The 27944-nt window shown below is 47.5% G+C and overlaps 1 protein-coding gene across 2 annotated transcripts; it reads right to left on the minus strand.

The window, feature by feature from the left end:
• Positions 1-8579: 8579 nt before the first annotated feature.
• On the minus strand, positions 8580-24011 carry RBM34 (RNA binding motif protein 34). Of its 2 annotated transcripts, none has more exons than XM_030219109.1 (2): positions 23882-24011; positions 8580-10055 (listed from the first exon to the last, which is right to left on the minus strand). In XM_030219109.1, exon 2 carries the CDS (start codon positions 10048-10050, stop codon positions 8749-8751), a length of 1302 nt encoding a protein of 433 aa, XP_030074969.1. In that variant the 5' UTR covers positions 10051-10055; positions 23882-24011; the 3' UTR covers positions 8580-8748. The 2 variants fall into 2 exon arrangements, with proteins under 2 accessions (XP_030074969.1, XP_030074968.1); XM_030219108.1 differs by having other exon boundaries at positions 23886-24003.
• Positions 24012-27944: the final 3933 nt, after the last annotated feature.

Below are 27944 nucleotides of genomic sequence, written 5' to 3' on the forward strand. Positions count from 1 at the left end.
ATACGGGAACACATGCACCCCCAGCTTGCGTAGATACGCCGCAACCACCAAGAGACACTTCATGAACACCCGTGGTGCAGAGGCGAGCCCAAAGGGCAGCACACAATACTGAAAGTGCCGTGTCCCCAGACGGAATCTGAGATACTGTCTGTGAGCTGGCAGTATCGGGATGTGAGTGTAAGCGTCCTTTAAATCCAGGGAACATAGCCTATCGTCTTTCTGAATCATTGGCAGAAGGGTGCCCAAGGAAAGCATCCTGAACTTCTCTTTGACCAGATATTTGTTCAGGCCTCTAAGGTCTAGGATGGGGCGCATCCCCCCTGTTTTCTTTTCCACAAGGAAGTACCTGGAATAGAATCCCTGCCCTTCCTGCCCGGGTGGCACGGGCTCGACCGCATTGGCACTGAGAAAGGCGGAGAGTTCCTCTGCAAGTACCTGCTTGTGATGGGAGCTGAAGGATTGGGCTCCCAGTGGGCAATTTGGTGGAGTGGAGACCAAATTCAGGGTGTATCCACACCGCACTATTTGGAGAACCCACTTGTCGGAGGTTATAAGAGGCCACCTTTGGTGAAAAACTTTCAACCTCCCCCCGACCGGCAGGTCGTCCGGCACGGACACTTTGATGGCGGCTATGTTCCCATGGATCCAGTCAAAAGCCCGTCCCCTGCTTTTGCTGAGGAGGCGCAGGGGGCTGCTTAGGCACACGCTGTTGACGTGAACGAGCGCGCTGGGACTGTCCCTGTGCCTGAGGAGGCCTTCGGGCCGGCTGGGTGTACCTACGCTTGCTGTATACGTAGGGTGCAGCCTGCCGGGCCCGGGAAAAACGTCCACCTGCAGAGGTGGATGCTGAAGGCGCCCAGTGGGAGAGCTTGTCGAGAGCGGTTTCCCGCTGGTGTAGTTGGTCCACCAACTGCTCGACCTTCTCACCGAAAATGTTATCCCCCCGGCAAGGGACATCCGCCAGTCGCTGCTGGGTGCGGTTGTCCAGGTCAGAGGCACGCAGCCATGAGAGTCTGCGCATCACTATACCTTGGGCCGCAGCTCGAGATGCCACATCACAGGTGTCATAGATACCCCTGGACAGGAACTTTCTGCACGCCTTCAGCTGCCTGACCACCTCCTGAAAAGGCCTGGACTGCTCCGGGGAGAGCTTGTCGACCCGGTCCGCCAGTTGCCTCACATTGTTCCGCATGGACGATTGGTAGGCCTTCCTCCCAAACGAGTCCAGAGTGCGAGACTCCCGCCCAGGCGGTATCCCTCGAACTCCGTGCTCTCTTGAGAGCAGAGTCCACGACCGCCGAGTCATGAGGCAATTGAGGCCGCATCAACTCTGGGTCTGAGTGGATCCTGTATTGGGACTCCGCTTTCTAGGGGATGGTGGGATTAGTGGCTTCAGCCAGTTCCGAAGCAGTGTCTCCTTAAGGACATTCTGCAACGGCACCGTGGAAGACTCTGTAGGTGGTGATGGATAGTCGAGGACTTCGAGCATCTCCGCCCTCGGCTCATCCACAGTGACCACGGGAAAGGGAATGCAAATAGACATATCCCTGACAAAGGAGGCAAAGGAGAGGCTCTCAGGGGGCGAGAGCTTCCTCTCCAGCGAAGGAGTGGGGTCGGAGGGAAGGCCCACAGACTCCTCTGAGGAGAAATATCTGGGGTCCTCCTTCTCCCCCCACGAGGCCTCCTCTTCCTCGGTGTCGGACATGAGCTCTTTCAGCTCAGACCTCAACCGGGCCCGTTTCGACTGTGAGGAACCACGTCCTCGATGATGGTGTCGAGCGGTGGACTCCCGCGCCGGCGGGGACGAAGCTCCATCAACGTCGACGGGGACTCCACCTGCATGGCGATCGACACTGGTGCCGCAAGCGGCGTCGGAGGCCTCGGCATCGGGCCAGAGCACACCAGCGCCTCCATCAACAGCGACGGCAGAGCCTGGCACATCAGCCCTTCCAGGATCCCAGGAAGGATGGCTCGGAGGCACTCGTCGAGGCCCGCTGACGGAAAAGGCAGGGGGGGCCGGTACCGAAGTACCCGCGGACTGATGCAGCGACACCTCTTCAACTGAGGGGGAACGCTCCTCTCGGCACTGCCGCTTCCTGGGTGTTGAGTCATCCCTCGAGGTACCGGAGCTGGCAGTCCTGTGCGCTGTGGGCGACCGATGACGGTGTTTCTTTGCTTTCTTTCGATGCCCGTCATCGGCACTCGGTGGAAGAGACGAAGAGGAGGTAGAACCCCCCCCCCCCCCGGCCTCGAGGAATCGGATCCGACAGGGTTCGGTCCCGATGGCTCTGGGTAGAGGGAGTGGCCGGGGCCGACTGCCCGCGCGGCCACTCACCCCCACCGTCACCGGCAGGCCAGCGGGCCAACGGTACCTGTACTCCTGGGGTCGGTGCCAGGGTCGGCGCCGATTTCGTCAATATCGGTACCAGTACCGAAGACCCAGCCGTCGACACTGATGCCGTCGAAGGGCCGGCGCAAGTTCCGAAAAGACGGTCCCAAACAACTTGCCTCGCCACCTGTGTCCGCTTCCTCAAGCCGAGACACAAGGTGCACGTCTTGCAATTATGCTCCGGCCCGAGGCACTGGAAGCACCAAGCGTGAGTATCGGTCTGCAAGATCTGCGGCCGCACCGACCACACTTTTTGAATCCGCTCAGGACCTTCGAGGACATCGATGGAAAAATCGCGTCGGCGAAGTCAAAGTCGTCGATGGTGGCGGTGAAAAGCACACCCGAAAAAGAAACGACCGCGCGGCCACAAGGCCGTGATGAAGCGCCCTCGCGGCTAAGAACGAGGACACTTTTTTTTTCAATTCGATAGAAAAAATACTCGAACGCGTACGCGAAACAGAAAAAAGGCCACGGCTAGGCCGCAATCCGGTTTCCGGGGCTGACAAAGAGAGAGACGATAACACGTCTCTCTCCAGCGCGGAATAGAAAAAAACTGAGCGGGAACGGTCGCGCACGGGCGGGAAGACGGCCGCGCATGCGCGGTGGGCTTGCCCTGCGTGCGAGACCGCCCGCAAAGTTTTTTTCCGGTTGGTGGAGGCTGCCGTGGACGTCAACCCAGTCGTGAGAACAAGCAGCCTGCTTGTCCTCGGAGAAAACTAGCTATCTTTATACACTTGTGTTTAACAATGATTTACAATGCTTCAACAAGTTATCTTACCCAGGATCCTCCAGTCTTCTTTCAAAGCCATCTGGTTTCTCTTACCTGCTAAACCACATTCCCATATTTGTTTAGGCTTTCCTCCTTTCCCAGGCCTGTTCTGCACGTAAGGATATCATATCAGATCATACGTTCCTGGGCCTCACGATTTATGGACTTTGCCTCCAGGGTGCATAACTGTGTTTATTATCTACTTTATGGTTCCAAATCCCAGCACATCTTCACCTTCCAGTTCTCATTCCAGCTTCTAGCACAACTTTTACTTCAACCACAGATCCTGCTTCCAGCTCTGGTTGAAGCTCACAGCACAGCTTCAACTTCCAGCACAGCTTCTGCTTCCAGCCCTGGTTCCAACAGCTACAGCTTCCAATCTTGATTCCAGCTTCCATCCCTGGTTCCAGTTTCCAACACAGCTCCTGCTTCCACTCCTGGTTCCATTACCCAGCACAGCTTCTGATTCTAGTCCTGACTCCAGCTGCCAACCATTGTACATCTCCCAGCACAGCACCTGCATGCAGTCCTCGTTCCAGCTCCCAGCACAGCACCTGCATCCAGTCCTGGTTCCTTCATACAGCACAGCTCCTGCTTCCAGCCCTGGTTCCAGCTTTCAGCTCAGCTTCCAGCACAACAGCTGATTCCCATCATGGTTCCAGCTTGCAACACAGCTCCAGCTTCCAGCACAACTGCTTCTTCCAGTCCTGCTTTCAGCTTCCAACATGGTTTTTGCTTACATCATTGCTTCTGCCAACCCTAGTTCTAGCTTTCAGCACAGCATCAGCTTCCAGCACAGCTCCTTCCAGTCCTTTTCCAGCTTCCATTCCTGGTTCCACCTTCCAGCACAATTCCTGCTTTCAGATCTAGTTCCAACTTTCAGCACAGCTCCTGCTTCCAACCCTAGTTGCAGCTTCCAGCACAGCTCCTGTTTCCAGCTTCCAGCACAGCTCCTGCTACCAGTCCTGCCTCATGCTCCCAGCAGAACTGCTTCCAGCACTGCTCAAGATTCTAGTCCTGGTTCCCATTTCCAGCACAGCTCCTGCTTCCACTGCAGTCCTCATTCCAGCTCCCAGCACAGCACTTGCATCCAGTCCTGGTTCCTTCTTACAGCACAGCTCCTGCTTCCAGCCCTGGTTCCAGCTTTCAGCTCAGCTTCAGCTTCTAGCACAACTCCTGATTCCAGCTTACAACACAGCTCCATCTTCCAGCACAACTGCTTTTTCCAGTCCTGCTTTCAGCTTCCAACATGGTTTTTGCTTCCAATCCTAGTTCTAGATTTCAGCACAGCATCAGCTTCCAGCACAGCTCCTTCTTCCAGTCCTTTTTCAGCTTCCAGTACAGCTCATGCTTCATGCCCTGGTTCCCACTTTCAGCTCAGCTTCAAGCATAGCTCCTGCTTCCAGCCATGGTTCCAGGTTTCAGCACAACTGCTACTTCCAGTCCTGGTTTCTGCTTCCTGCACTGTTTCTGCTTCCAGCACAGCTCCTTCTTCCAGCATTGGTTCCTGCTTCCAGCACAATTTCTGATTCCATTCCTGATTCCAGCTTCCAGCACATCTTCCAGTCCTGGTTGCAGCTTCCAGAAGGTTTTTGCTTCATCACAGCTCCTGCTTCCAGACCTAGATCCAGCTTATAGCACAGCTTCTGCTTCTATCCCTGGTTCCAGCTTCCAGCAGTTTTAGCTTCCAGTCCTTGTTCCAGCTTCCAGGACAGCTTCTTGACTCCATCACAGCTTCTAGCACTACTCCAGTTTCCAGTCCTTGTTCCAGATTCCAACACAGCTTGTTAAATAAGTACATTACATAAGTGTTGCCATACTCGGACAGACCAAAGGTCCATCAAGCCCAGTATCCTGATTTTGCAGGATCTGATGACTTGTGTCTAGCTGTCCTCTTTCTGTACAAGATCTTCACTCCCTTTGTTGGAGATCCCCAATGTTTCAACATGCATCTCTGGGATGAACTTCTGGTTGTCACAGATGCTTCTTAGTCTTGCCACCTCTTCTCTTAATTCTTGTACTTCTTTCATGAAGGATTCAATGTGCATATATTTATATGAAACTAGAATTTTGCCTTGGACCAAGCATTCAGTTTGGACGGAGGCAGTAGCTATAATGGGAGCCGCAGCTTTAGGGGCACAATGTTTCTTTGCCATACTTCAAGTGTAGGAGATTTTTGTAGATGTGGACCAAAGGAAATAAAAAGGGCTACCAAAGTCCCAACTTGCCTGTTAGCGCATGCTAATCACACTTTTTTTGTAATTTTTTTTAGGAGGGGGGTATGTCATGGGTGGGGGAATGGGCACGAAGTATCATCCAGCTAGTGTGTTCCGATTAGCATGCACTAACTGGATAATGTGGACTTAACATAGGAGCACCTAGCATCTCCTTAATAGAAGGCAGTGTTTTCACATTAATATTTTTAATTAAAAAATTAGAATGGGAGTTGTAAAAAGCAATTATTTAAAAAGCCCTCAATACCGCCATGGAAAATCTGGGTTTTATATGCTGGAAAATCCTGTATTAAGCCCAGATCTTAAAACATCTTAGTAAAAAGTGCCCCTAAGCTAAGAAGCTCCAACCTTTGAAAGCTTGGCTATTTATGCAGCCAAATAGAGTACAGGACACTTATGGGTATAATTACATATGTATATATTTATTGTTATTTCAATTTTTTTACTGTGCTATAATATGGAATATAGAATAAGAAGCAAAAAAAGTCTAAATATAAAACAAACTTCCAAGTATCCACACCTTTAATAAAACTTATTACCCCTCTGTACCTTTTCTAGTTCTGTTGTATCATTTTTTTTTAATAAAGGGAAATTCTGTATAGGGTGCTTAAAAGTTAGGTGTCAGGATGATATGTGCTAAGTAAATTTTACAAATCCACCCAAATAGTGCAAGAAAAATATTTTTGTTGGAAAGCAGAAAGTATATCGAAAGACAAATGCCATGCAGTTATCATCCAGATATCTCCACAGATGTATAAATATGATTCAATATAGAAGTTCATAAAAAGGTTAGGAGGCTGCCACGATCCAAAAGGATTCAAGGACATAAATCTCCACACAATATAATCATTGAACTAATTTCAAAGTCACTACATAGTTCAAAGTGAACTTCTGAACTGTGTACTTACCTTAAAACATCTTAAAACTATAATCATTGCACTAAATTCAATAGGTAACTACCTATTGAATTTAGTGCAATGATTATAGTGTGTGGAGATTTATGCCCTTGATCCTTTTGGCCCATGGCAGCCTCCTAATGTTTGTTTCTATGTTTATTTTTTTTTAAATCTGTTGCATCACCAATCTTAGTAACAGCCAATTCAAGACGATTATATGGTTAAAATAAAAGGGAAAAATAGAAACAGAACTCCATAGGAAAGAGTCAGTAATTCCAAAGAAACAGAGAACAAATTTAACAATATATATGGAATCATATTTATACATCTGTGAAGATATCTGAATAATTTTGTTGAGTAGCAAAGTTTTTTCAAATTCTATAAAGTCAGTACCTCGTAGATCTTTATAGAATACTAGGCTGTCATTTTTTAAGCTTAATTTTAAGCACGGACATGAAAGTATTGTATAAGTCCATGCATAAATCATGGGAATGCCCATGACCCACCTATGACACTCCTTTGGCCACACCCATTTGGAGTTGCATGTGAAATGAATTAGGTGCATAGATTATAGAAAAGGGGTGCAGAACAGATACATGCATAACCACCAGTAATTACTGCCAACTAACGCTTGTTGAGGCCAGTTATTATCACCAATTTAGCCAAGTGCATATCTGTGGTCCATGCCCAAAACTGCATGCCTAATTTTAGACAACCTATACAGAATCTGAGGGATCATGACCAGAACTGCACACAACATTCAAAGTGCTAATATTTATTTTAAAAGGAGCACCACACATTGAACATTGTTTCATACAGTCTCTTCTCTAAGGGTCCCTTTTGCTAAAGGGTACTAAGCCCAAACATTGTTTCATACAGTCTCTTCTCTAAGGGTCCCTTTTACTAAAGGGTACTAAGCCCAAACATGTGGCTAGTGTGCCAAAAAAGATTTACTGCAAAATACCCTAAAGCCTTTTACGTAGGGTTACCATATGTCCAGTTTTACCCGGACATGTCCTCTTTTTGAGGACATGGCCGGGCAACCGGGCAGGTTTTGCCAGCCTGCCCATTTGTCCAGATTTCCAGACAAACAGGTGGGTCTAGTGGTGTCCTATCCTCCATTCCCCTTACCTTATACTGCCCTGGTGGTCTAGTTACCTCTTCGGGGCAGGAAAGAGCCCCCTCTTTCCTGCCCCCAGTGCCTGCATACTGTTCCTTGGTGACGCTCCCGGCACCAATTCAAAATGGCCACCGAGAGTTGAAGTCTCACAAGGCCGCTTCAACTCTCGGTGGCCATTTTGAATTGGCGCTGGGACTGGAGCAGCAAGGAACATTATGCAGGCACTCCGGGCAGGAAAGAGGGGGCTCTTCCCTGCCCCGAAGAGAGGCCATTAGACCACCAGGGCACTATAGTAAGGTAAGGGGAGGGGAGGATAGGACACCCTTAGGGGTGTGAATGGGAGGGGATGGGGTGGATGGGTGTGAAAGGGGTAGGATAGGGACGTGGCGTGGGCGGGGTAGGGATGTGGCCAATATGGTAACCCTACTTTTACGGTAACTTAACAGTTTTAAATTTGAACTCCATGGGGGCGGTATTCAAAAGGGTCTAACAGAGCAGGAGAGGGGCAGTCTGGAGACATAGCATAGGCAGAACCAGCACTTAACCAGTTAGCGGCAATACTCAGTCCTTTCCACCCCAACTTTAATGCCTCTGTCTGCATCCAACAGAGACAAAGAAGCTGCATCATGTGACCATCTGGGTCAACACTATTTGAAAAGGACTGTTTTCCCATCACATTTGACAATAAACTGAAACCATAGGCACCTTCCTGTTCTAGCTTCAAACTTCTCCCTAAGAAAACAAATATGTTCAAAATCTATAGCCCAACAGTACCATGGTATATTATAATGCATTAAATCATGTTCATAAACAGATGCCACCCATCTCAATAAACCCATTTACTGTTAAATAGGATAACGCATTGTTCCATATTAATAACTATGGGGTCAATATTCAAAGCGCTTTAACTGGCCAGAACCAGATACTGGAAGGTTAAATCACCTGTTTAGAGCTAGCAGCTAATTTTCAGCGGCACTTAACCAGTTAGTGCCAAAGTGAAAACTGGCTATTTAAGGGCATTCCGAGGTCACAGTCAGCATTTGGTCAGTTAAGTCCTATCTTTATAAGGAAACCCATAGCCAGTTAAGTGCCAAATATCACACTTAACCAGCTATGCATTAGCCGGCTCAGGAAACCCAGAAATTCAATGCCAGTGATCGGACATGGCCTGGCACTGAATTTCTGGGTTTAATGCCAGCAGCAGTCAGCAAAATGCTGATCGCTACTGGCTGAATATCAGGTCCTAAGTAAATAGATGCCATTTATGTCATTAAAACACATTATCACATTTTGATAAGCAGACCCCATAAATTTAGCCCCTGGAAATTTTAAGGGAAGTGCTAGTAGATTCCAGCTTGTGTTTTATGCCTCACTGCCTGGCCACCCTTCTGGCTTATAGAAGCTGGATTTCCAATTTTTTTATTTTTGCCTAGCTTGGCCCTTCTACCAACATAGTGATTTGCTGGCTGCAGTTTTCTGTTGCTCAGCCCAGTCTTTGTAACATAAGACTTCTTTATGACTTGGTTCACACCAGGTTTTCCTGCCACTTTCTCTTTTCTTGCACAGCGCTTGACCCTCAGCTTCCTCCCAAGTAGATTCGCACCATCCAGTCCCAGGGCCAACTGTACAGCATCTATGTCTTTAAAAAGGATATATCCAAAGCCCTTGCCCATGCCAGTGTCCCTATCCCGGATGATCCTCACTGCTGCTACCTGGCCACAGTCAGAAAAGAGTTCTCGCAGACCCTCCTCCTCAACTTCATAGGGCAGGTTCCCAAGAAACACTGATAGCCTGTTGTCATGAGAGGCAGCCTCATTTGCTAGGTCCACACGGATGTGGAAGCCACTGGCCACCTCCATTCCATTCTTGACCAGGGCCTTGGCAGCAGAAGCCTGCTCACAGAATACCACATAGGCATTTATGTTATTCCTTTTGGCATGTGTCTGCCGCTGGATAGTGGCTAGCTTGCGGGAGAGGGTGGCTTCTGCTCGGGCTATGGACCGGAAGCGCACAGACTCAACTGTGCCAAACTCTCTGAAGAGGGCCTTCAGCATCTGCTTAGTGAAGGTGACAGGCAGATTACCCACAAACAATGTTCTCTTGTTTCGAATGCATTCCTCTTCCTTGCTGAGCCTGGCACAAATCTCACCCCCTTCCTTGGTACTAGGTCTCTGGCAGGTGGATGTTCTCTTCCAGAAGGCACCTCCCCTGGAGATCCTGCTCTGTGATCCCCTCTCCTCTTCCTGATCTGTGGAGACCAGAGCATGTTTCTTCTCTGCTCCCATCAGAGTCCTCTCCTTGCTCACTTCTGTTTTCTTGAATACCTGAGGCCATGATGGGGGCTGCCCCTCAGACCTTCCGGTCCTCTTCCCTCCCAAAGCATCTTTTTGTTTCCTGGCTGCACAATCCACAGGAACAAACACTGGCTGCATTGCTGGGGCTGCAGTACTGAAAAGGGAGATGAGTGGACTTGAGGTCACATTAGTAGCCGATGTCTGGCACAAACTGCCAAGCACTTGGCCCACAACATAGTTCTCAGATTTACTCTTCTGATGGTGTTCAACTGCACGGTTTTTCCTTTCTCCTTTTAGCATCTGTTTTCTCCCTGTTGAGCTTTTGCTGAGCTGCTTTTCTTTAGGCATTGTAACTGCACATTAAACCAAGAAATAAAATTAAGAACATATTCTGCACATTAAACCAAGAAATAAAATTAAGAACATATTCAATACAAATGTCAGTAGCAGAAAGTATGGTATAATACTGTTACAGATTTAACCCATCCACAAGAGGGAATTTAGGGTGAAGGAAAACTCCTGGAAATCCTAACTTCAATCATGACAGTATTTGAGCGGAGATGTAGGACTTGGCCCAAAATGTTCCCAGGACATAGGGCCCAACAAGGAAGATATTTGTTTCAAGCGCAGGGGAGCCCCTAGGGGAGGGCTGACGTCCATGGTAGCTCTAGTCAAGATATTAGATGACCCAAGAATGTATGTGTACCCATAATCTAAGTCTTTCAGTCATGGACTGTGGGAGATAAATGTAAATGAGAAGACTCCTGGAAGCCTATACAGTGGGGGAAATAAGTATTTGATCCCTTGCTGATTTTGTAAGTTTGCCCACTGACAAAGACATGAGCAGCCCATAATTGAAGGGTAGGTTATTGGTAACAGTGAGAGATAGCACATCACAAATTAAATCCGGAAAATCACATTGTGGAAAGTATATGAATTTATTTGCATTCTGCAGAGGGAAATAAGTATTTGATCCCCCACCAACCAGTAAGAGATCTGGCCCCTACAGACCAGGTAGATGCTCCAAATCAACTCGTTACCTGCATGACAGACAGCTGTCGGCAATGGTCACCTGTATGAAAGACACCTGTCCACAGACTCAGTGAATCAGTCAGACTCTAACCTCTACAAAATGGCCAAGAGCAAGGAGCTGTCTAAGGATGTCAGGGACAAGATCATACACCTGCACAAGGCTGGAATGGGCTACAAAACCATCAGTAAGACGCTGGGCGAGAAGGAGACAACTGTTGGTGCCATAGTAAGAAAATGGAAGAAGTACAAAATGACTGTCAATCGACAAAGATCTGGGGCTCCACGCAAAATCTCACCTCGTGGGGTATCCTTGATCATGAGGAAGGTTAGAAATCAGCCTACAACTACAAGGGGGAAACTTGTCAATGATCTCAAGGCAGCTGGGACCACTGTCACCACGAAAACCATTGGTAACACATTACGACATAACGGATTGCAATCCTGCAGTGCCCGCAAGGTCCCCCTGCTCCGGAAGGCATATGTGACGGCCCGTCTGAAGTTTGCCAGTGAACACCTGGATGATGCCGAGAGTGATTGGGAGAAGGTGCTGTGGTCAGATGAGACAAAAATTGAGCTCTTTGGCATGAACTCAACTCGCCGTGTTTGGAGGAAGAGAAATGCTGCCTATGACACAAAGAACACCGTCCCCACTGTCAAGCATGGAGGTGGAAATGTTATGTTTTGGGGGTGTTTCTCTGCTAAGGGCACAGGACTACTTCACCGCATCAATGGGAGAATGGATGGGGCCATGTACCGTACAATTCTGAGTGACAACCTCCTTCCCTCCGCCAGGGCCTTAAAAATGGGTCGTGGCTGGGTCTTCCAGCACGACAATGACCCAAAACATACAGCCAAGGCAACAAAGGAGTGGCTCAGGAAGAAGCACATTAGGGTCATGGAGTGGCCTAGCCAGTCACCAGACCTTAATCCCATTGAAAACTTATGGAGGGAGCTGAAGCTGCGAGTTGCCAAGCGACAGCCCAGAACTCTTAATGATTTAGAGATGATCTGCAAAGAGGAGTGGACCAAAATTCCTCCTGACATGTGTGCAAACCTCATCATCAACTACAGAAGACGTCTGACCGCTGTGCTTGCCAACAAGGGTTTTGCCACCAAGTATTAGGTCTTGTTTGCCAGAGGGATTAAATACTTATTTCCCTCTGCAGAATGCAAATAAATTCATATACTTTCCACAATGTGATTTTCCGGATTTAATTTGTGATGTGCTATCTCTCACTGTTACCAATAACCTACCCTTCAATTATGGGCTGCTCATGTCTTTGTCAGTGGGCAAACTTACAAAATCAGCAAGGGATCAAATACTTATTTCCCCCACTGTATATGAAAACTCATGGCTTATGGAGTACCAAGAAGCTGGTAGACACTCAACAGAATTTGGGAGGAAAGAAGAAGGAAAGGGAAATGGGACTTGATATACCGCCTTTCTGAGGTTTTTGCAACTACATTCAAAGCGGTTTACATATATTCAGGTACTTATTTTGTGCCAGAGGCAATGGAGGGTTAAGTGGCTTGCCCAGAGTCACAAGAAGCTGCAGTGGGAATCGAACTCAGTTCTCCAGGATCAAAGTCCACTGCACTAACCACTATGCTACTCCTCCACTCCATGCTAAAACATGCTCTTCGTAACTATAATATGGATCAATTGTTTTATGTTTATTCAGTCTTAATTACTGCTCTTCAGCAGGACAATCAGAACAATTCACTCTTCTAGCTGTTAACCAATTCACCGTAATAGCCATTTGTTGAACATATCCCCCACATCTGTTAAAAAAGTAAACTGGCCCATTCTGCCCCTCCAAATACAAAAAATATCTCAAGACAACAACAGTGAAAGTAATTAACTTCAGCAGAGATGTGGGCATCTTGAAACCTTATAAGTTTGTTGGCTCATTAAAAGAGTATTGCAACCTATGAAGATAACCTATGAACCTAATGAAAGATATCTGACAAGGGAAAATTAGGTTTTTACCTTGGTAATTTTCTTTCTTTTAGTCACAGCAGATGAATCCATTACGAATGGGTTGTGTCCACCTACCAGCAGGGGGAGACAGAGAACACTGAAAACCATAGTGCCTCTAGGACGGCTAGCTCCATCTGCCTCTCAGTAGTTTGAAGCTTCAAAAGCAGTGTTAAACCGCAAAGTAGCATAACATGAACTTTCCTCACAGCGAACGAATGCCCCTGAATAGGAGCAATAACACAAAGGAGGGACGAACTCAAACTCCTGTAGTAGAACAGAAATCCTGAAGACTGTTTTCCAACTTCTCCCAATGAGGGAACATATCTGCAGGAAAAACTGAACACAAAACAGAGTCAATCAGGGAGGGATCATGGATTCATCTGCTGTGACTAAAGGAAAGAAAATTACCAAGGTAAAAACCTAATTTTCCTTTCTTTGTCATCAGCAGCAGATGAATCCATTACGAATGGGACGTATCAAAGCAATCCCTAGATAGGGCAGGAACAAGCCACACCACGCGCAAGCATTTGTGCTCCAAAAAGCGAGTCCCTCCTGGCAGCCACATCCAACCTGTAATGACGGGCAAAAGAGAGCTTAGAAGCCCAAGTAGCTGCATTACATATCTCTTGAAGAGAGAGTGCTCCCGTCTCAGGCCAAGAGGAGGAAATAGCTCTTGTGGAATGTGCCTTAAAGGCATCAGGCGGAGGCCAGCCAGACAGCAGATATACAGAAAAAATGGCTTCCTTAAGCCAACGGGCTGTAGTGGCTTTAGACGCTGGAGACCCTCTGCGAGGACCTGACAACAATACAAAAAGGTGATCAGAGGTCCTGAAAGCATTTGACATCTGCAGATACTGCAACAGAGCCCTGCGCACATCTAGAAGGTGCAACTGCCCAAAGGATTCCGGAAACTCCTCCCTAGTAAAGGAGGGCAGAAAAATAGGCTGGTTTAGGTGAAATGCTGAAACCACCTTAGGCAGGAAGGAAGGCATAGTACGTACCATAACTCCAGACTGAGAATTGCAGAAATGGGTCTCAACAGGACAGCGCCTGAAGCTCAAGACACCCATCTAGCTGATGTAATGGCCACCAAAAAGACTGTCTTTAGAGTCACATCCTTCTCCGAAGCTCACCTCAGCGACTCGAAGGGCAAACACTGAAGAGCCTTTAATACTAGCCTCAGGTTCCAAGTCGGACAAGGGGCACGGCCGCACGGGAGGCCGGAGCCGAAGAACCCCTCTAAGAAACCATGCAATGTCCTGATGTGCAGCCAGGGAGAGGCCAGAGACCTTCCCCCGAAAACATGCCAACGCTGCCACTTGAACACGCAGGGAATTATAGGCCAAGCCTTTTTGTACACCATCCTGCAAAAAGTCAAGTATCGGTGAGACAGAAGCCCGCATGGGTGTGAACGCTTTAGAAGCACACCAAGCCTCAAACTGGCACCAGATCCGAGCATAGGCCACGGAAGTGGAACGCTTGCGGGCCTGCAAGAGAGTGGAGATGACCTTGTTAGAATAGCCCTTGTCTCTCAATTGCGCCCTCTCAATAGCCATGCCGTAAGACCAAAGCGGCATGGATCCTCCACGGTCACCGGACCCTGCATCAACAGGTTCAGTACCAGAGGCAAGGGAAGGGGAGCCTCCACCAGCATCCACATACCATGGCCGCCTGGGGCAATGAGGATCACCACTCCTTGATGCAGCCAAATTCGCAGGAGTCGCCGCCCTATTAAGGGCCAAGGAGGGAACACATACAGGAGGCCCGGAGGCCAGGGTTGAGCCAAGGCATCCAACCCCGCCGAGCGAGGATATCTCCATCTGCTGAAAAAGGATGGGACTTTGGCATTTGTGCTTGAGGCCATAAGATCTGCTACGGGTGTTCCCCATTTGGAACACAACTGAAGGAACACTTCGTCTGCCAGTTCCCACTCCGCAGGGTCGATTTGATACCTGCTTAGAAAATCGGCTTGCACGTTGCTCTGACCTGCTATGTGAGCTGCTGACAGAAGCTGCAGATGTAGCTCGGCCAAGTGGCATATCTGAGCGGCCTCTGCAGCCAGTGCTTGGCATGAGTGCCGCCGTGACGATTTATGTAGGCCACTGCTGTCATGTTGTCCCTCCAGAGTCTTGTGAAAGGCCAGAAGAGCCTGGCATATCGCTCTCAGTTCCAAGCGATTGATGGACCACCCCGTTTCCCTGGGTGTCCACAGACCCTGGGCATAGCTTCCCTGGCAATGTGCTCCCCAGCCCTTCAGGCTGGCATCCGTTATCACCAGGCACCAATCGGGAAGCGCTAGTGGCATTCCTCGCCGCAGCATGCTGTCTGAGAGCCACCACTCCATACTGAGTCGGGCCGCAGGGAGCCACGCGAGTCTGCATTAATAATCCTGGGACATAGGAGACCATCGTTGAAGCAGGGCAATCTGCAGAGGTCTCATGTGCACTCTCGCCCATGGCACCACTTCCAAGGTGGCCGTCATCGACCCCAACAGCTGGACAAAGTCCCAAGCTCGGGGCGAGCAATCCGCAGGAGCAGACGGACCTGATTCTGAAGCTTGCACCGCCTTTGGTCGGGTAGAAAGACAAACCCCGAGGCCGTGTCGAACCGGACCCCCAAATATTCTACAGATCGAGAGGGGGTCAGGTGACCTTTGGGTATACTGACGACCCAGCCCAGAGATTGCAGTACTGAGACCACTCTGGCTGTTATGTGACGCTCTGATGAGCCAGTCGTCGAGGTACGAGTGAACCCGGATACCCTCTCGCCTGAGAAATGCAGCTACCACCACTATTACCTTGGAAAAGGTTCAGGGAGCTGTGGCGAGGCCAAAAGGCAAGGCCCGAAACTGGAAATGTTTTCCCAACACCGCAAACCGGAGGAACCATTAGTGCGGGGGCCATATAGGAATGTGCAAGTAAGCTTCTTTCAGGTCCAGAGACGTCAGGAACTCTCCTGGCTGAATGACAAAGCGCAGGATTTCCATGTGAAAATGCAGCACTCTTAGTGACTCGTTGACTTTCTTTAAGTCGAGAATGGGCCGATAAGACCCACCTTTTTGCAGCACCACAAAATAAATGGAGTAACGACCGCAGCCGTGTTCGGCGGGAGGCACAGGGATCACCGTTCCAAGGTGCAACAAGACTTGTAAGGTCTCCTCTACCGCTGCCCGTTTAAAGGCAGTGCCGCATCGGGACTCCACAAACACGTCTCTCACCAGGGCACCGAATTCCAATCGGTAACCTTCTCTGATGAGGTCCAGGATCCACTGATCTGAGGTAATCTTGGTCCACTCCTCGAGAAAGAGGGAAAGGCGTCCTCCTACAGTTGTAAAGGAGGCGTGGACCGGCGTCCCATCATTGTGGAGGACGGCCCTGAACTCATGGCCTTGAGCCTGCCGCTGTGAAGCGTTTGTCCGAGCGAAAGGAGTTCCTCTGCTGAAAATGGGCACGTTGAGTAAACCCAGCAGAGCACCCCGGGCGATACCTTCTAGCTTCACGGAAGCGAGGTCTGGAGGAGGAGGGAACCACCTGACCCTTGGAAGAAGGCCGCGGCCTATCCTTAGGTAATCTCTGGGGTTTAGCATCCCCCAGGTCTTTAACAATCTTCTCCAACTCCTCTCCAAATAACAGAAGGCCCCGAAAGGGCAACTTAACCAGCCTTTGCTTAGAGGCCATGTCAGCTGCCCAATGCCGTAGCCATAGAAGGCGGCGGGCGGATACCGCCACAGACACCTGTTTAGCCGAAGCTCTGACCATATCATAGAGAGCGTCAGCTAAAAATGACAAGGCTGACTCCATTCGTGGTGCAACCTCAGCGAGGGACTCTGCACCATCCACGGGCTGTTCCACTGCCTGTTGAAACCAAGAGAGGCAGGCTCGAGCAGAATAAGAACTGCAAACAGACACCCTTAAGGCCCGAAATCTCAAAGGACCATTTTAGCGCTGATTCCAGCCGCCGATCCTGAACGTCCTTCAGGGCGACCCCTCCCTCTACTGGGAGGGTGGTCTTTTTTGTCACCACCGTGACTAAGGCATCCCTTTTAGGCATCCCAAAACGGGCCAAGTGCTCCTCACTCAGAGGGTAAAGATGCCCCATCGCCCTGGCCACTTTCAAGGGCCCCTCAGGGTCAGCCCATTGAGCAGAAATAAGCTCTTGGATGGAGTCATGCAAAGGAAAGGCTCGAGCAGGCTTCTTAGTACTTGCCATCCTCGGATTACTAGAGGAGGCCTCTCCTTTAACAGGATCATCAATAGAGAGGGCCTGTAAGGCATCAGAGATAAGTGCTGGCAGCTCATCGTGGTGGAAACTCCGAACCGCAGTGGGATCATCTAGATCCAGTGGCAAACCGGCACCTTCCTCTGGCTCCTCAGACCACGAAGGCCTGCCAGATCCCTCAGAGTCCCCACAGCCACTTTCCAATGGGGAATTTAACCGTCTATGCTTAGCGTGCATCCAACGCTCAGGGGAATCCATGTCTGATATCAGCCCCGGGCCATCATCAGTCAGAGGGGGACCAGGTAGCAACGCAGTGTCAGACACCTGCGGCAGAGCTCTTTTCAGCATGAAGGCTTTATGTAAAGTAAGCACAAACACGAGAGAGAAAAACACACCCTGACCTCCTGTCTCCAAATTAGGAGCCACGGGGAACGGAGTTCCTCTGGTAGCCTCGGCCCGAGGCGCCCCTCTGCTCTCAGACTCCTCCGCAACCGCGGGGGTCGAGCCATGCGGCGCTTCCAAGATGGCGCCCGCTGCCAGCTCCATCGAGCGGGAAGAATCATCGCTCGCCATGCTCGTACTGGCTCTACCGTCTAAACAGCACGTTTTACAGAGCCCCGCTGCTGATCTGCGCTTGCCACAACGGGAACAGCGCTTAACTCCCTCAGCAGCCATCGCCGAAAACCGGAGGAATAAAATTCAAAATGGCGGCTTCGCACCAAAATCACCCCGATCGGAACGCCGTCCGCGGGCCCTCCCTGGAGGAGCTGAATACCGCTCTTACCTCAAAGAACCGAGTCCACGAGCTCTGGTCACGCTGCACAGTCAGGAAAAGCCTCAGAAACAGCAGCGCTGTCAAAGCGCAATTTTTTTTTTTTTTAACGCTGTGAGGAAAGTTGGAGGCAAACAGCTACAGAGGTACTCCGGAGGCAGAAGAGGGTGGGAAAGGCAGGGAAAGGGCGAACCTATATGCCTGCATCCACACAGGGGAAGGGGAAGGCAGGGGAAGGGGAAACCTATGTGCCTTCAAAGTGGGCTCCACTTAGCCACAACACCCCTGCTACAACTGGCCAAAGCACAGGAGCCACCCCAGGCAGAATTTTCAAGGAGCTGAACAAGCTGCGTTCAACCCTGCTGGGAGATAGAGAAATACTGAGAGGCAGATGGAGCTAGCCGTCCTAGAGCACTATGGTTTTCAGTGTTCTCTATCTCCCCCTGCTGGTAGGTGGACACAACCCATTCGTAATGGATTCATCTGCTGCTGATGACAAGGAAACATTGCTACAGGCCTTCAATCACATTCTATCTCTATATGTATTTGTAAAGAAAGCATGAGTTAGACACACGAGGACTCCTTAGACTAAGACATGCAGGATGAGATCAGCAATATGGGTTTCTCCATAGAGAGTAGGATAAGAGTCACATACTCCACATAAAATGTAACCAACATTCAGCTGGAGAACTTATTAAGTCATTATATTGCCACCTCACCTGCATGCAAATCAAGCTTTTCTTACAAATGCATTCACGCTGCAGCACCTCATTACCTATCTTTTACTTTCTCTCCAAGGCTCCCCTTAAAGCAAGTTTTCCTGGTACTCCATACTGTTCCGGTTCACAGGTCAGATCCATCCACTAGAGCAAGCCTTTTTTGCTTTCTCTCCCTCTCTCCCTTCTACGGTTCAAGAATTGACTCAGTGTCTTTTCCTGTATTCTTCCTTACTGTTCAAGTCTTACTCCTCTTTCTCTGAGCCATGAAAAGTAGCAATAACCCTGGAATAAGGTAAAATAAAATGAGCTACAATAAATATCTCCAGAGTTTGGGACAAAAGTCAGCCAATCATCATAACTGTTTCCAAACCCCCACAATAACTATTTAGCTCTGCCATACACCACCTCTCATAGGGTGGGCTAGTGGGGGGGGGGGGGGGGGGGGAAAGAGTGCTGATGCAGGGCTCGGGAGTATGAATTTGTGTATCATAAGTACATAAGTACATAAGTAGTGCCATACTGGGAAAGACCAAAGGTCCATCTAGCCCAGCATCCTGTCACCGACAGTGGCCAATCCAGGTCAAGGGCACCTGGCACGCTCCCCAAATGTAAAAACATTCCAGACAAGTTATACCTAAAAATGAGGAATTTTTCCAGTCCATTTAATAGCGGTCTATGGACTTGTCCTTTAGGAATCTATCTAACCCCTTTTTAAACTCCGTCAAGCTAACCGCCCGCACCACGTTCTCCGGCAATGAATTCCAGAGTCTAATTACACGTTGGGTGAAGAAAAATTTTCTCCGATTCGTTTTAAATTTACCACACTGTAGCTTCAACTCATGCCCTCTAGTCCTAGTATTTTTGGATAGCGTGAACAGTCGCTTCACATCCACCCGATCCATTCCACTCATTATTTTATACACTTCTATCATATCTCCCCTCAGCCGTCTCTTCTCCAAGCTGAAAAGCCCTAGCCTTCTCAGCCTCTCTTCATAGGAAAGTCGTCCCATCCCCACTATCATTTTCGTCGCCCTTCGCTGTACCTTTTCCAATTCTACTATATCTTTTTTGAGATACGGAGACCAGTACTGAACACAATACTCCAGGTGCGGTCGCACCATGGAGCGATACAACGGCATTATAACATCCGCACACCTGGACTCCATACCCTTCCTAATAACACCCAACATTCTATTCGCTTTCCTAGCCGCAGCAGCACACTGAGCAAGGTTTCAGCGTATCATCGACGACGACACCCAGATCCCTTTCTTGATCCGTAACTCCTAACGCGGAACCTTGCAAGACGTAGCTATAATTCGGGTGTCCTTGCTTTAGTTCCATTTCCCATGACCAGTAAACTCTTTACTGAGTGGGAAACCACTGTCTCAAATGCTCTCAGTGATTTGGAAATGTCTTATGTGGCCCTTTTAATGAAAGGTTTGGGGATTCCTGCCAATTAACTTTTCCCATAAACTCTATCAGATATGTGCCCTTTTCCTCACACTACCAACTCCACTTTCCTGGAACAAATTTCCAGACTCTATGCATCATGATCCACCTTGCCATATTCTAAACTAGCACGGTATCGCTTGAACTGTCTGTTGAAGTCTCACGAGGTACACTGACTGACAGTGGGAGGAGCAGTTGAGGATCTACCAGGACATACACTAAAAGTGCGATTGGAAAGAAGAAGAAAACCAAGACAGAACAGCGCCCCAAAATCCAACTAAGGACTTTGTATCAAGGAACAAGTGATGATCAGCAGTGTCAAAAGCAGCAGATAGGTCAAGAAGGATGAGGATTGATGCATATCAGAGAGCTAATGTCTTGAAGGTGATGGATAAATGGGCAACATTCTCCTTGTCTTCAGGGGAAAAAAAAATCAGATATTTGATAGAGCTACAGAGGAGAGCGAGAGAACAGACGCATATCATACAGCTCCCTCGGGCTGATCACTTAGGAAGCAAACACAGTAAACCATGGTAGCTTTCACTTCCTCATTCATGTACAGAATTTGTAACATACAGACATTTAAACCCATTATAAGAGACTTGCAGACCTTGAAATTAATTTAATTTTAGTTGACATTGTTCTGTCCTCCGACAGCCTCGCACTAGTTTATAACGTGATCCTAAAATGTGTGTAATGCTTTTACTGTTATTCTCAGTTCCAAGGACTATCATTGCTGCAGTTTCTCACTGCAAAAAATACAGTGGGTAATGTAGTTCACAGGCAGTGCAACCACACTTGTTTGGCTGTGTAAGAACTGTTACCACTGGTTGTGAGGCTGCCCAGACCTCTCTCTCTCTGCCAAGCTTGGCTCTTTTGTCTTCCTGCTGTCACTTCCTGTTCAGTCTTACTATCTCTGTCCTCAGAGGTCAGCCAGGTATGACCTTTCCCTCCTATCTCTAGGACTACCCCTTGCTACCCGATGGCAGGCTCTGTTCCAATTGGCCTCTATCTGCTCCTCCCTGAGCCTGTGGAAAGCCCCAATACCTCTTTGTCCTTTCAGCCACGAGGCATTCCAACACCATCTAGCCAGGGACATGGAGCTAACACCATCTTGCTCCAGACAGCTCTGTCCTGCTGAGAACTCCCTGTAAAGAACCTGGATTTTTACCCTGAGAATATCTCCTTCCAAATGAGATATCGCACATTCCAGTCACCCAGCTTTGGACTATTTCTACCTGTTCAAGTACCTTCCCCACCCCCTGCAATACAACTACCTCTCTTCAGATCTCCACCTCCCACAGCCTCCAGATTAAGAAGTCTCTGTATCCTGAACATCTATCTGTGAGTAAATTATCTGTGATTTATTCAATAAAAGAGACTTCATAAAATAATAGAGACTTCAGGTGATTGCTGTGCCAGGGTTATAACTCCATGATATTGGGGCTTCTAATTACCAAGCTCCAAGAGTCATGACAGACATGTTTCTTGATTGCAATTCATGCTTATTCACAGCTTTAATCCTTTAGAACAGTGGTTCCCAAACCTGGTCTTGGTGGCACTCCAGCCAGTCAGGTTTTCAGGATATCCACAATGAATATTCATGAGATTTGCATGCACTGCCTCCACTGCATGCAAATCTCTCATGAATATTCATTGTGGATATCCTGAAAACCTGACTGGCTGGAGTGCCACCAAGACCAGGTTTGGGAACCACTGCTTTAGAACACTCCTACTGTGTGTTAATCAAATCTTGTGTACAGATCAAAGGTTTGTGACTATCTATATATATAAAAGGCAACCCCAACGTTCTGAAGCCTCCACGGAAGTTGAGGCGCCCGAGATATCCGGTGTGCCCTGGAGTGTCTGCACCGCCCTCGCGTCAAAACGTCATGACGTCGAGGGCGGAGCTATTGACACTCGAGGGCCGAAACGGTCCACAGCGAACAAGGCAAGTAGCTTCGAAGGACGGAGAGAGGGGGCCCCTTGCTAGCGCCCGTTTCATTCCGCTCAGAAACGGGCATTTTTTCCTAGTGTCAGTATATCTGTACTTTCACACTTGCCGTAAAACTGTCGGCCAATCCGCCGGTCAAGCATGCGCAGAGCAGCAAAGCGTTATGCTGGCTGCTCTGCGCATGACAAAAATAATCCAAGTGCTCATCTTTTTTTTTTTTTAATAAAGCTATTAGTGGGATTTGAACTGACCACCTCTGGATTACAAGACCGCAGCTCTAACCACTCAGCCACAACTGTACGTACTTGGATGTCCCTCCCTTACTTCCAGGTCTCTGAGCTGAGTGAAGCACGGCAAAAAAGGACGTTTTTATTATTGGGGGGGGGGGGGGGGGCGCACAAAATGGACTTTTTTTTTGTTGTTGTTGGACATTCAACCCCGCAATAATAAAAACGTCCTTTTTGGCTGTGCTTCACTCAGCTCAGAGACCTGGAAGTAAGGGAGGGACATCCAAGTACAGTTGTGGCCGAGTGGTTAGAGCAGCGGTCTTGTAATCCAGAGGTGGTGGGTTCCAATCCTAATAAGTTTTGTTTAAAAAAAAAAAAAAAAAAGGACAAGAACTTGGATTTTTTTTTCCACTTTTTTAAGTTGTATGAAATCCTTATTGAACATTTATCAATAAAGTGACGAGCACTTGGGCGGTTTTTTGGGTGTAGAACGGCCATAATGGCCGTCCATGATGAGCACTTGGCCATTTTAGCCCCCCCCCCCCCGATTTTTTTTTTTTTTACATTTTAATAATTTTTCCAATCCCGCACAACCCCAACAAGAGGTACAGACCTCTCGTTAGATTTTCCTGCGTTAAGGCAATCGAAAAAGGTTAGTGCATCTCATTACAATAGGGTTTCTACACGATTTGCTCATCTGCATTCCATTTTCGTTAGCTGCTACCGTCGTTGGAAAAAAGTGTTTAGTGCATGCCAGGGTTTACTACTTGCTTATTAATGGCTTGTTAAGGGCTCGTTAAGTTTAGTGCATCTGGCCCTGAGTTCTGGGAAATATTGCAGTCATCACTTAGAACCACAACAGTACACTTCATATGGTACAAAAAATGAGAGAGAAAAAGCACTACCTATCAATTCTTCCCTCTCTCTCCTAGAAGGAAGTGTGCAACACTGACTCAATCTATGCTCTCAGACGGGACAATCATAAGGCCCAATGTTTGCTGCAACAGTACATGCAAAATTTACCCCCCCCCCCCCCCCCCGGAGAGATGCTTGAGAAAGTATGTTAGGAATAGAGCAGGCTGGATAAGGTAACTGTTATGGTGATGACTGCTTACATCACGCATTATTACCCTGGATAGGAGGTTTGCTGGAGACAAACTACCTCTTCCTCAACATTGGGGGGGGGGGGGGGGGGTGAACTGGTATCCATTCAGGGAATAAAAGGATCCCCTGGAGATGGGACAAGGTGGTGACTTGAGGACCCCTTAAGATTTTACAGAGAAGTTCTAGTACTAAAAGCAGTCATATATAGAGAGAGAACAAAGCCGCGGATGCAGGACCAGAGGGAGACAGCGAGAGAAGGGAAAGGACCCTGAAGGTTGACCACTAGCTCGAAGCGTACTAGCGAGGATCAAAGATAAAACAGGAGATGGATTACCACTGGATACTGCAGATACGTTCCTATGGGGTGGCCGCTTTATCCGTGTCAACAAAGTTAACTCCACCGAAAGACCTACTGAAACTTTGGAGAGCAAGGCTCCTTCACACCACGCACTGAGGAAGTAGCCACAGAAAGAATCCTTAAATTATGAACCAGGATAAAAGCAGAGAAACCAAAATGAAATCGTTGAAAGGGAAAGGTAATGCATACAAATGCAATCGTGAAAAATTTCAGTGCAGAGACTGATAATTTATAAATTCACTTAAAAACCTAAATAAGAATACAAGAGTGGGCTCATATACGAAAATATTTTTTTAAGAAGAGGGAAAATCATATATTTACATACACACGTCAAAAGAAAGAGCATCCAAACATACGCCACATACTTACTCGCTGCCAGGTGGCGTAAAACTTCGCAGCCCAACTAATACCCAAGAAAAGCAACACAACGTGAGGTGCGGGAGAAGGGGCGATTCTGCCTCCCGATGATGGAGAAGAAGACGTCACTTGATTCACCTAAAACATTCTCTCCTATTGGAGCCCCAGAATGGTATTGAACAACGAGAGAAGCTATTGGAACCCTAGCACGAGGCTTGAATGCGGAGGGAGCTGTAGCTAGAGGTGGAACCGGAAATAACAGTCTCGGCGTGGTAGGTTTAATAGCAAGGAGTCGGACGTTTAATAAACAGGAGTGGAAGTGAGCTTATCTAGTCCACTGTAAACAAGGAAGCCAATTAGGACTATCTAAGTTTCCCCTTTCCAGCGCATCCATCATCCACATTCACTAAAAACAAAGCAAGCAAACCTATGAGCTTCTGCATCCACATTGTCGGTTTTGTTGTTTTTTTATTTTATTGTTGGTCCATCTGTAACAACTCTAAAGCTGTTTCAGTTGGATAGGCAGTGCCTTAAAAGGTGAAGGACAAAATGTTTTTGTTTTTTTTCATTTATTGGACAGCTTTTTAATTTATTTGAAAGCTTCCCATATCCTATATAATAATTTGCACCTCATAAGTACATAAGTAATGCCATACTGGGAAAAGACCAAGGGTCCATTGAGCCCAGCAACTTGTCAACGACAGCGGCCAATCCAGGCCAAGGGCACCTGGCAAGCTTCCCAAACGTACAAACATTCTATACATGTTATTCCTGGGATTTTGGATTTTTCCAAGTCTGTTTAGTAGCGGTTTATGGACTTGTCCTTTAGGAAACCGTCCAACCCCTTTTTAAACTCTGCTAAGCTAACCGCCTTCACCACATTTTCCGGCAATGAATTCCAGAGTTTAATTACACATTGGGTGAAGAAACATTTTCTCCGATTTGTTTTAAATTTACTACACGCTAACATTCTACGTGTGGATGCCTGGGTTCGTAACATCCATTCCCACTCATTGTCCCACCCTCACGTCAAAACTTAATGACGTCAGAGGGCGGAACAATGAGGGGGAAGGGAACGCTGGAGGCGAGATGATGTCAGGAGGAGAGAATCGCGGGACATCGAAGGGAGGGAGGAAGGGGAGGGCAGGGCAGAGGAGAATTGATGGGAGGACAGTCATAGGCGCCCCGTATAAGAGGCTTGGGGAGGCTAAGCCTCCCGAGCCCAACCTTGACCTTCCCCTGGCTGCTGCCCCCCAAACGCACCGCCTACCTTTCCTACTCCTTGCTTTGTGCAGCAGCACTGCAGCCAGGCAGCTCTCGGACGGTCCCTCCACTCCTTCCCACCCTCAGCTCCCCGATCGACAGCCCTCCTCTCCGTTCCTCCCTCCCCCTCCCCATGTTTAACCCTTTTTCAGGCACAGCGACGGCAGTGAAGAGGACCTTTTTTACTAGTGTAGATATAAATATCATGAAATAACAATTGAATATCACTTAAAAAATTATTATAGCTGGTAGAAACAGCAATTTTAATGTTCTATGAGAACGCTCCAGTATAATCGCAGCTGAATCGATCACCGTTCCTGTCTCAGCAAGTAGCGAGCCAACAGGTTGCTTTACCGTTGCCTCACAATCTTGATATAGCAGCACTTTAGGCAGTCCTCTGAACCTCAAATTACGTTTATGGCTTCGATTTTCAAGGTCCTCAATTTTCTCAGTAAGCTGCTGAAGCTCTGTTTGTGTTTCAGAAAATCGCCTATTCATCACACTCATTTCCTCCGCATGCTCATCTATACGATTTTCTGCTTCTTCCATCCTTGCTCCTAGCTCTTGGATATCACTGCGCAGATCCACCCCTAAGGACGCTAGATCGGCGCGGACCGCTTTAAGATCTCCCCTGATTTCTTGCAGCCACTCTTTAAATTCAGAGAGAGGCATTACCTCCGTGCGATCCAGCTCCACATTTGACCCAAACAGGTCTTTTGGGGATGAGCTCCCAGAACGCGGAGTTGGCTGCGGGGCCTCTGGCATAAGACTCACCATGCGGTCCGCAGTTGTATTCGAGAACTCAAATTGGGATAAGTTGGGTTGCTGGCTCATCCTCCGATTATAGAAAAATCAATTCCTCTAGCCTGCCTATCACCTCTCCAGCTGTTATTTCTTGGGATATAAGCACGCTTAAAACCGAAGGGGGGCAGGAGCTCGTTGTTCAAGTGACCATTGCTGTCGGTGACGTCACTTCCTCCCCATCAAACAGCAATTTTAAACTCTGTATTTTGTGCTAATTTTTCTGCACTCAGAACTAAATAGATACACTGTATACAATACAGATGGCCAAATTTCAGGGAGGATATCCTATTTCCTGATGGGTTCATCTTAACTGTTGTTGAAATCTGCCTTGGGAAGCCTGGTGTTATAAAGATGATGGAATATATTGAAATTAAATGGGAGTAGAATTAAGCTCTCCTTTCATTGGGGCACATGGAATCACATCTTCATCTGTTTTGTAGAAGATTACCTTTTAGATACACAAATGAATTATTCTGTTGTTTGAGCATGTTTCAGGGACAAGGGAAGGGGAATTGGGACTTGATATACTGCCTTTCTGAGGTTTTTGCAACTACATTCGAAGTGGTTTACATATGTTCAGGTACTTATTTTGTACCAGGGGCAATGGAGGGTTAGGGGGTTAGGTGACTTGCGCAGAGTCACAAGGAGCTGCAGTGGGAACTGAACTCAGTTCCCCAGGATCAAAGTCCATTGCACTAACCACTAGGCTACTCCTCCACTCAAGTGGTTTATAAGTCAAAATAATACAAATATTTTCTGTCAAACAGAGCTCTCATTTGTTGAAACATAATTAAATGGGCTATAAGCCCCCATAATGCAGTCCATTGGTTTTCTTACATTTTGTTCTTGTGTGCCAAAACTGGAATCACAGTGAGACAGAATAATAGAATTCAGTAACATCCAAAACTTATTTTTTATGTTTTAATCATCTTTATTAAAAGCAAAACATGTTGGTTGATAAGCTTCATACAGAATCTGAAAAAACAGTAAACCATCCAAAATGACACAATAAAAACTTTTACAGAGGACATACCCCAAGAACCCTTCTCCTTCCTCCCTATAAGCCCACTGACCATTTCCACCTGCCAAAATAATAGATGTACAGATCAGTAGAAAAAGCATTTCATAACAAGCACTGCCTCCACTGTATGCAAATCTCTCATGAATATTTATTGTCAATATCCTGACAAACCAGATTGCCTTGGGACCAGGTGATCCTAACTACCATAAGAGGCAGACACGGTCATATAATTAACATCATAATTTTATTTGTGTTTGGGTAATAACTGACAAAATGTTATTAAAAATTATATTACAAAGCATGAAATTGACTTGGTCAACTTCTACTGTATATCAACCAGTAGTAAATAATAGTAATAAACAATATTAAGTGCATTTTTATAATATATCACTGCATTGTTCAAAACAGAAGGAGCAAGTTCCCACATACCACCTTTCTCTTTTGATCTAGGCACAGGAAAAAAAAAAAAAGCTTTCAAATACTCCCTGGTTTCAACCTAATACATGTTAAATGTGGGATATGAATGTCCTAAATAAATAAATAGATAGAAACTCTGAATGTTGAGCACCTGATTCTCATAACATGATGTCTGTTTTAGTGGCCCATTACCAGGAGAAAAAAAAATCTGTGCATGAATATAACACGTGCTAAGGTGTCCCTGTAACCAGCCCCTCCAACTGACCACTGATAAAATTTATAACAAATTACTAGTCTACCTATGAAAAGTTATTCCATTATTATACTTCATCTGTGTACATCTGTATGCTGCACAAGCTGGCATGTTTGAAAATATAAGTAAGATTCAGTGCTTTTTTTGTGCCGGTATGCACCGGTACAGCGTACCGGCACCTTTTTGGGGCTCACCTGCCCGCTCCCTGCTGTTTGCACCTGGCCGTGATCCCTGCCTTGTAAAACTTTTCTTTTTTACCGAAGTCGCGAACCGGCAGCCTGAAGAATGAAGAAAGCAAACAGCAGGCAGGCTC

Source organism: Microcaecilia unicolor, chromosome 11 (assembly GCF_901765095.1).
Source record: "Microcaecilia unicolor chromosome 11, aMicUni1.1, whole genome shotgun sequence".
NCBI classification, from domain to species: Eukaryota; Metazoa; Chordata; class Amphibia; order Gymnophiona; family Siphonopidae; genus Microcaecilia; species Microcaecilia unicolor.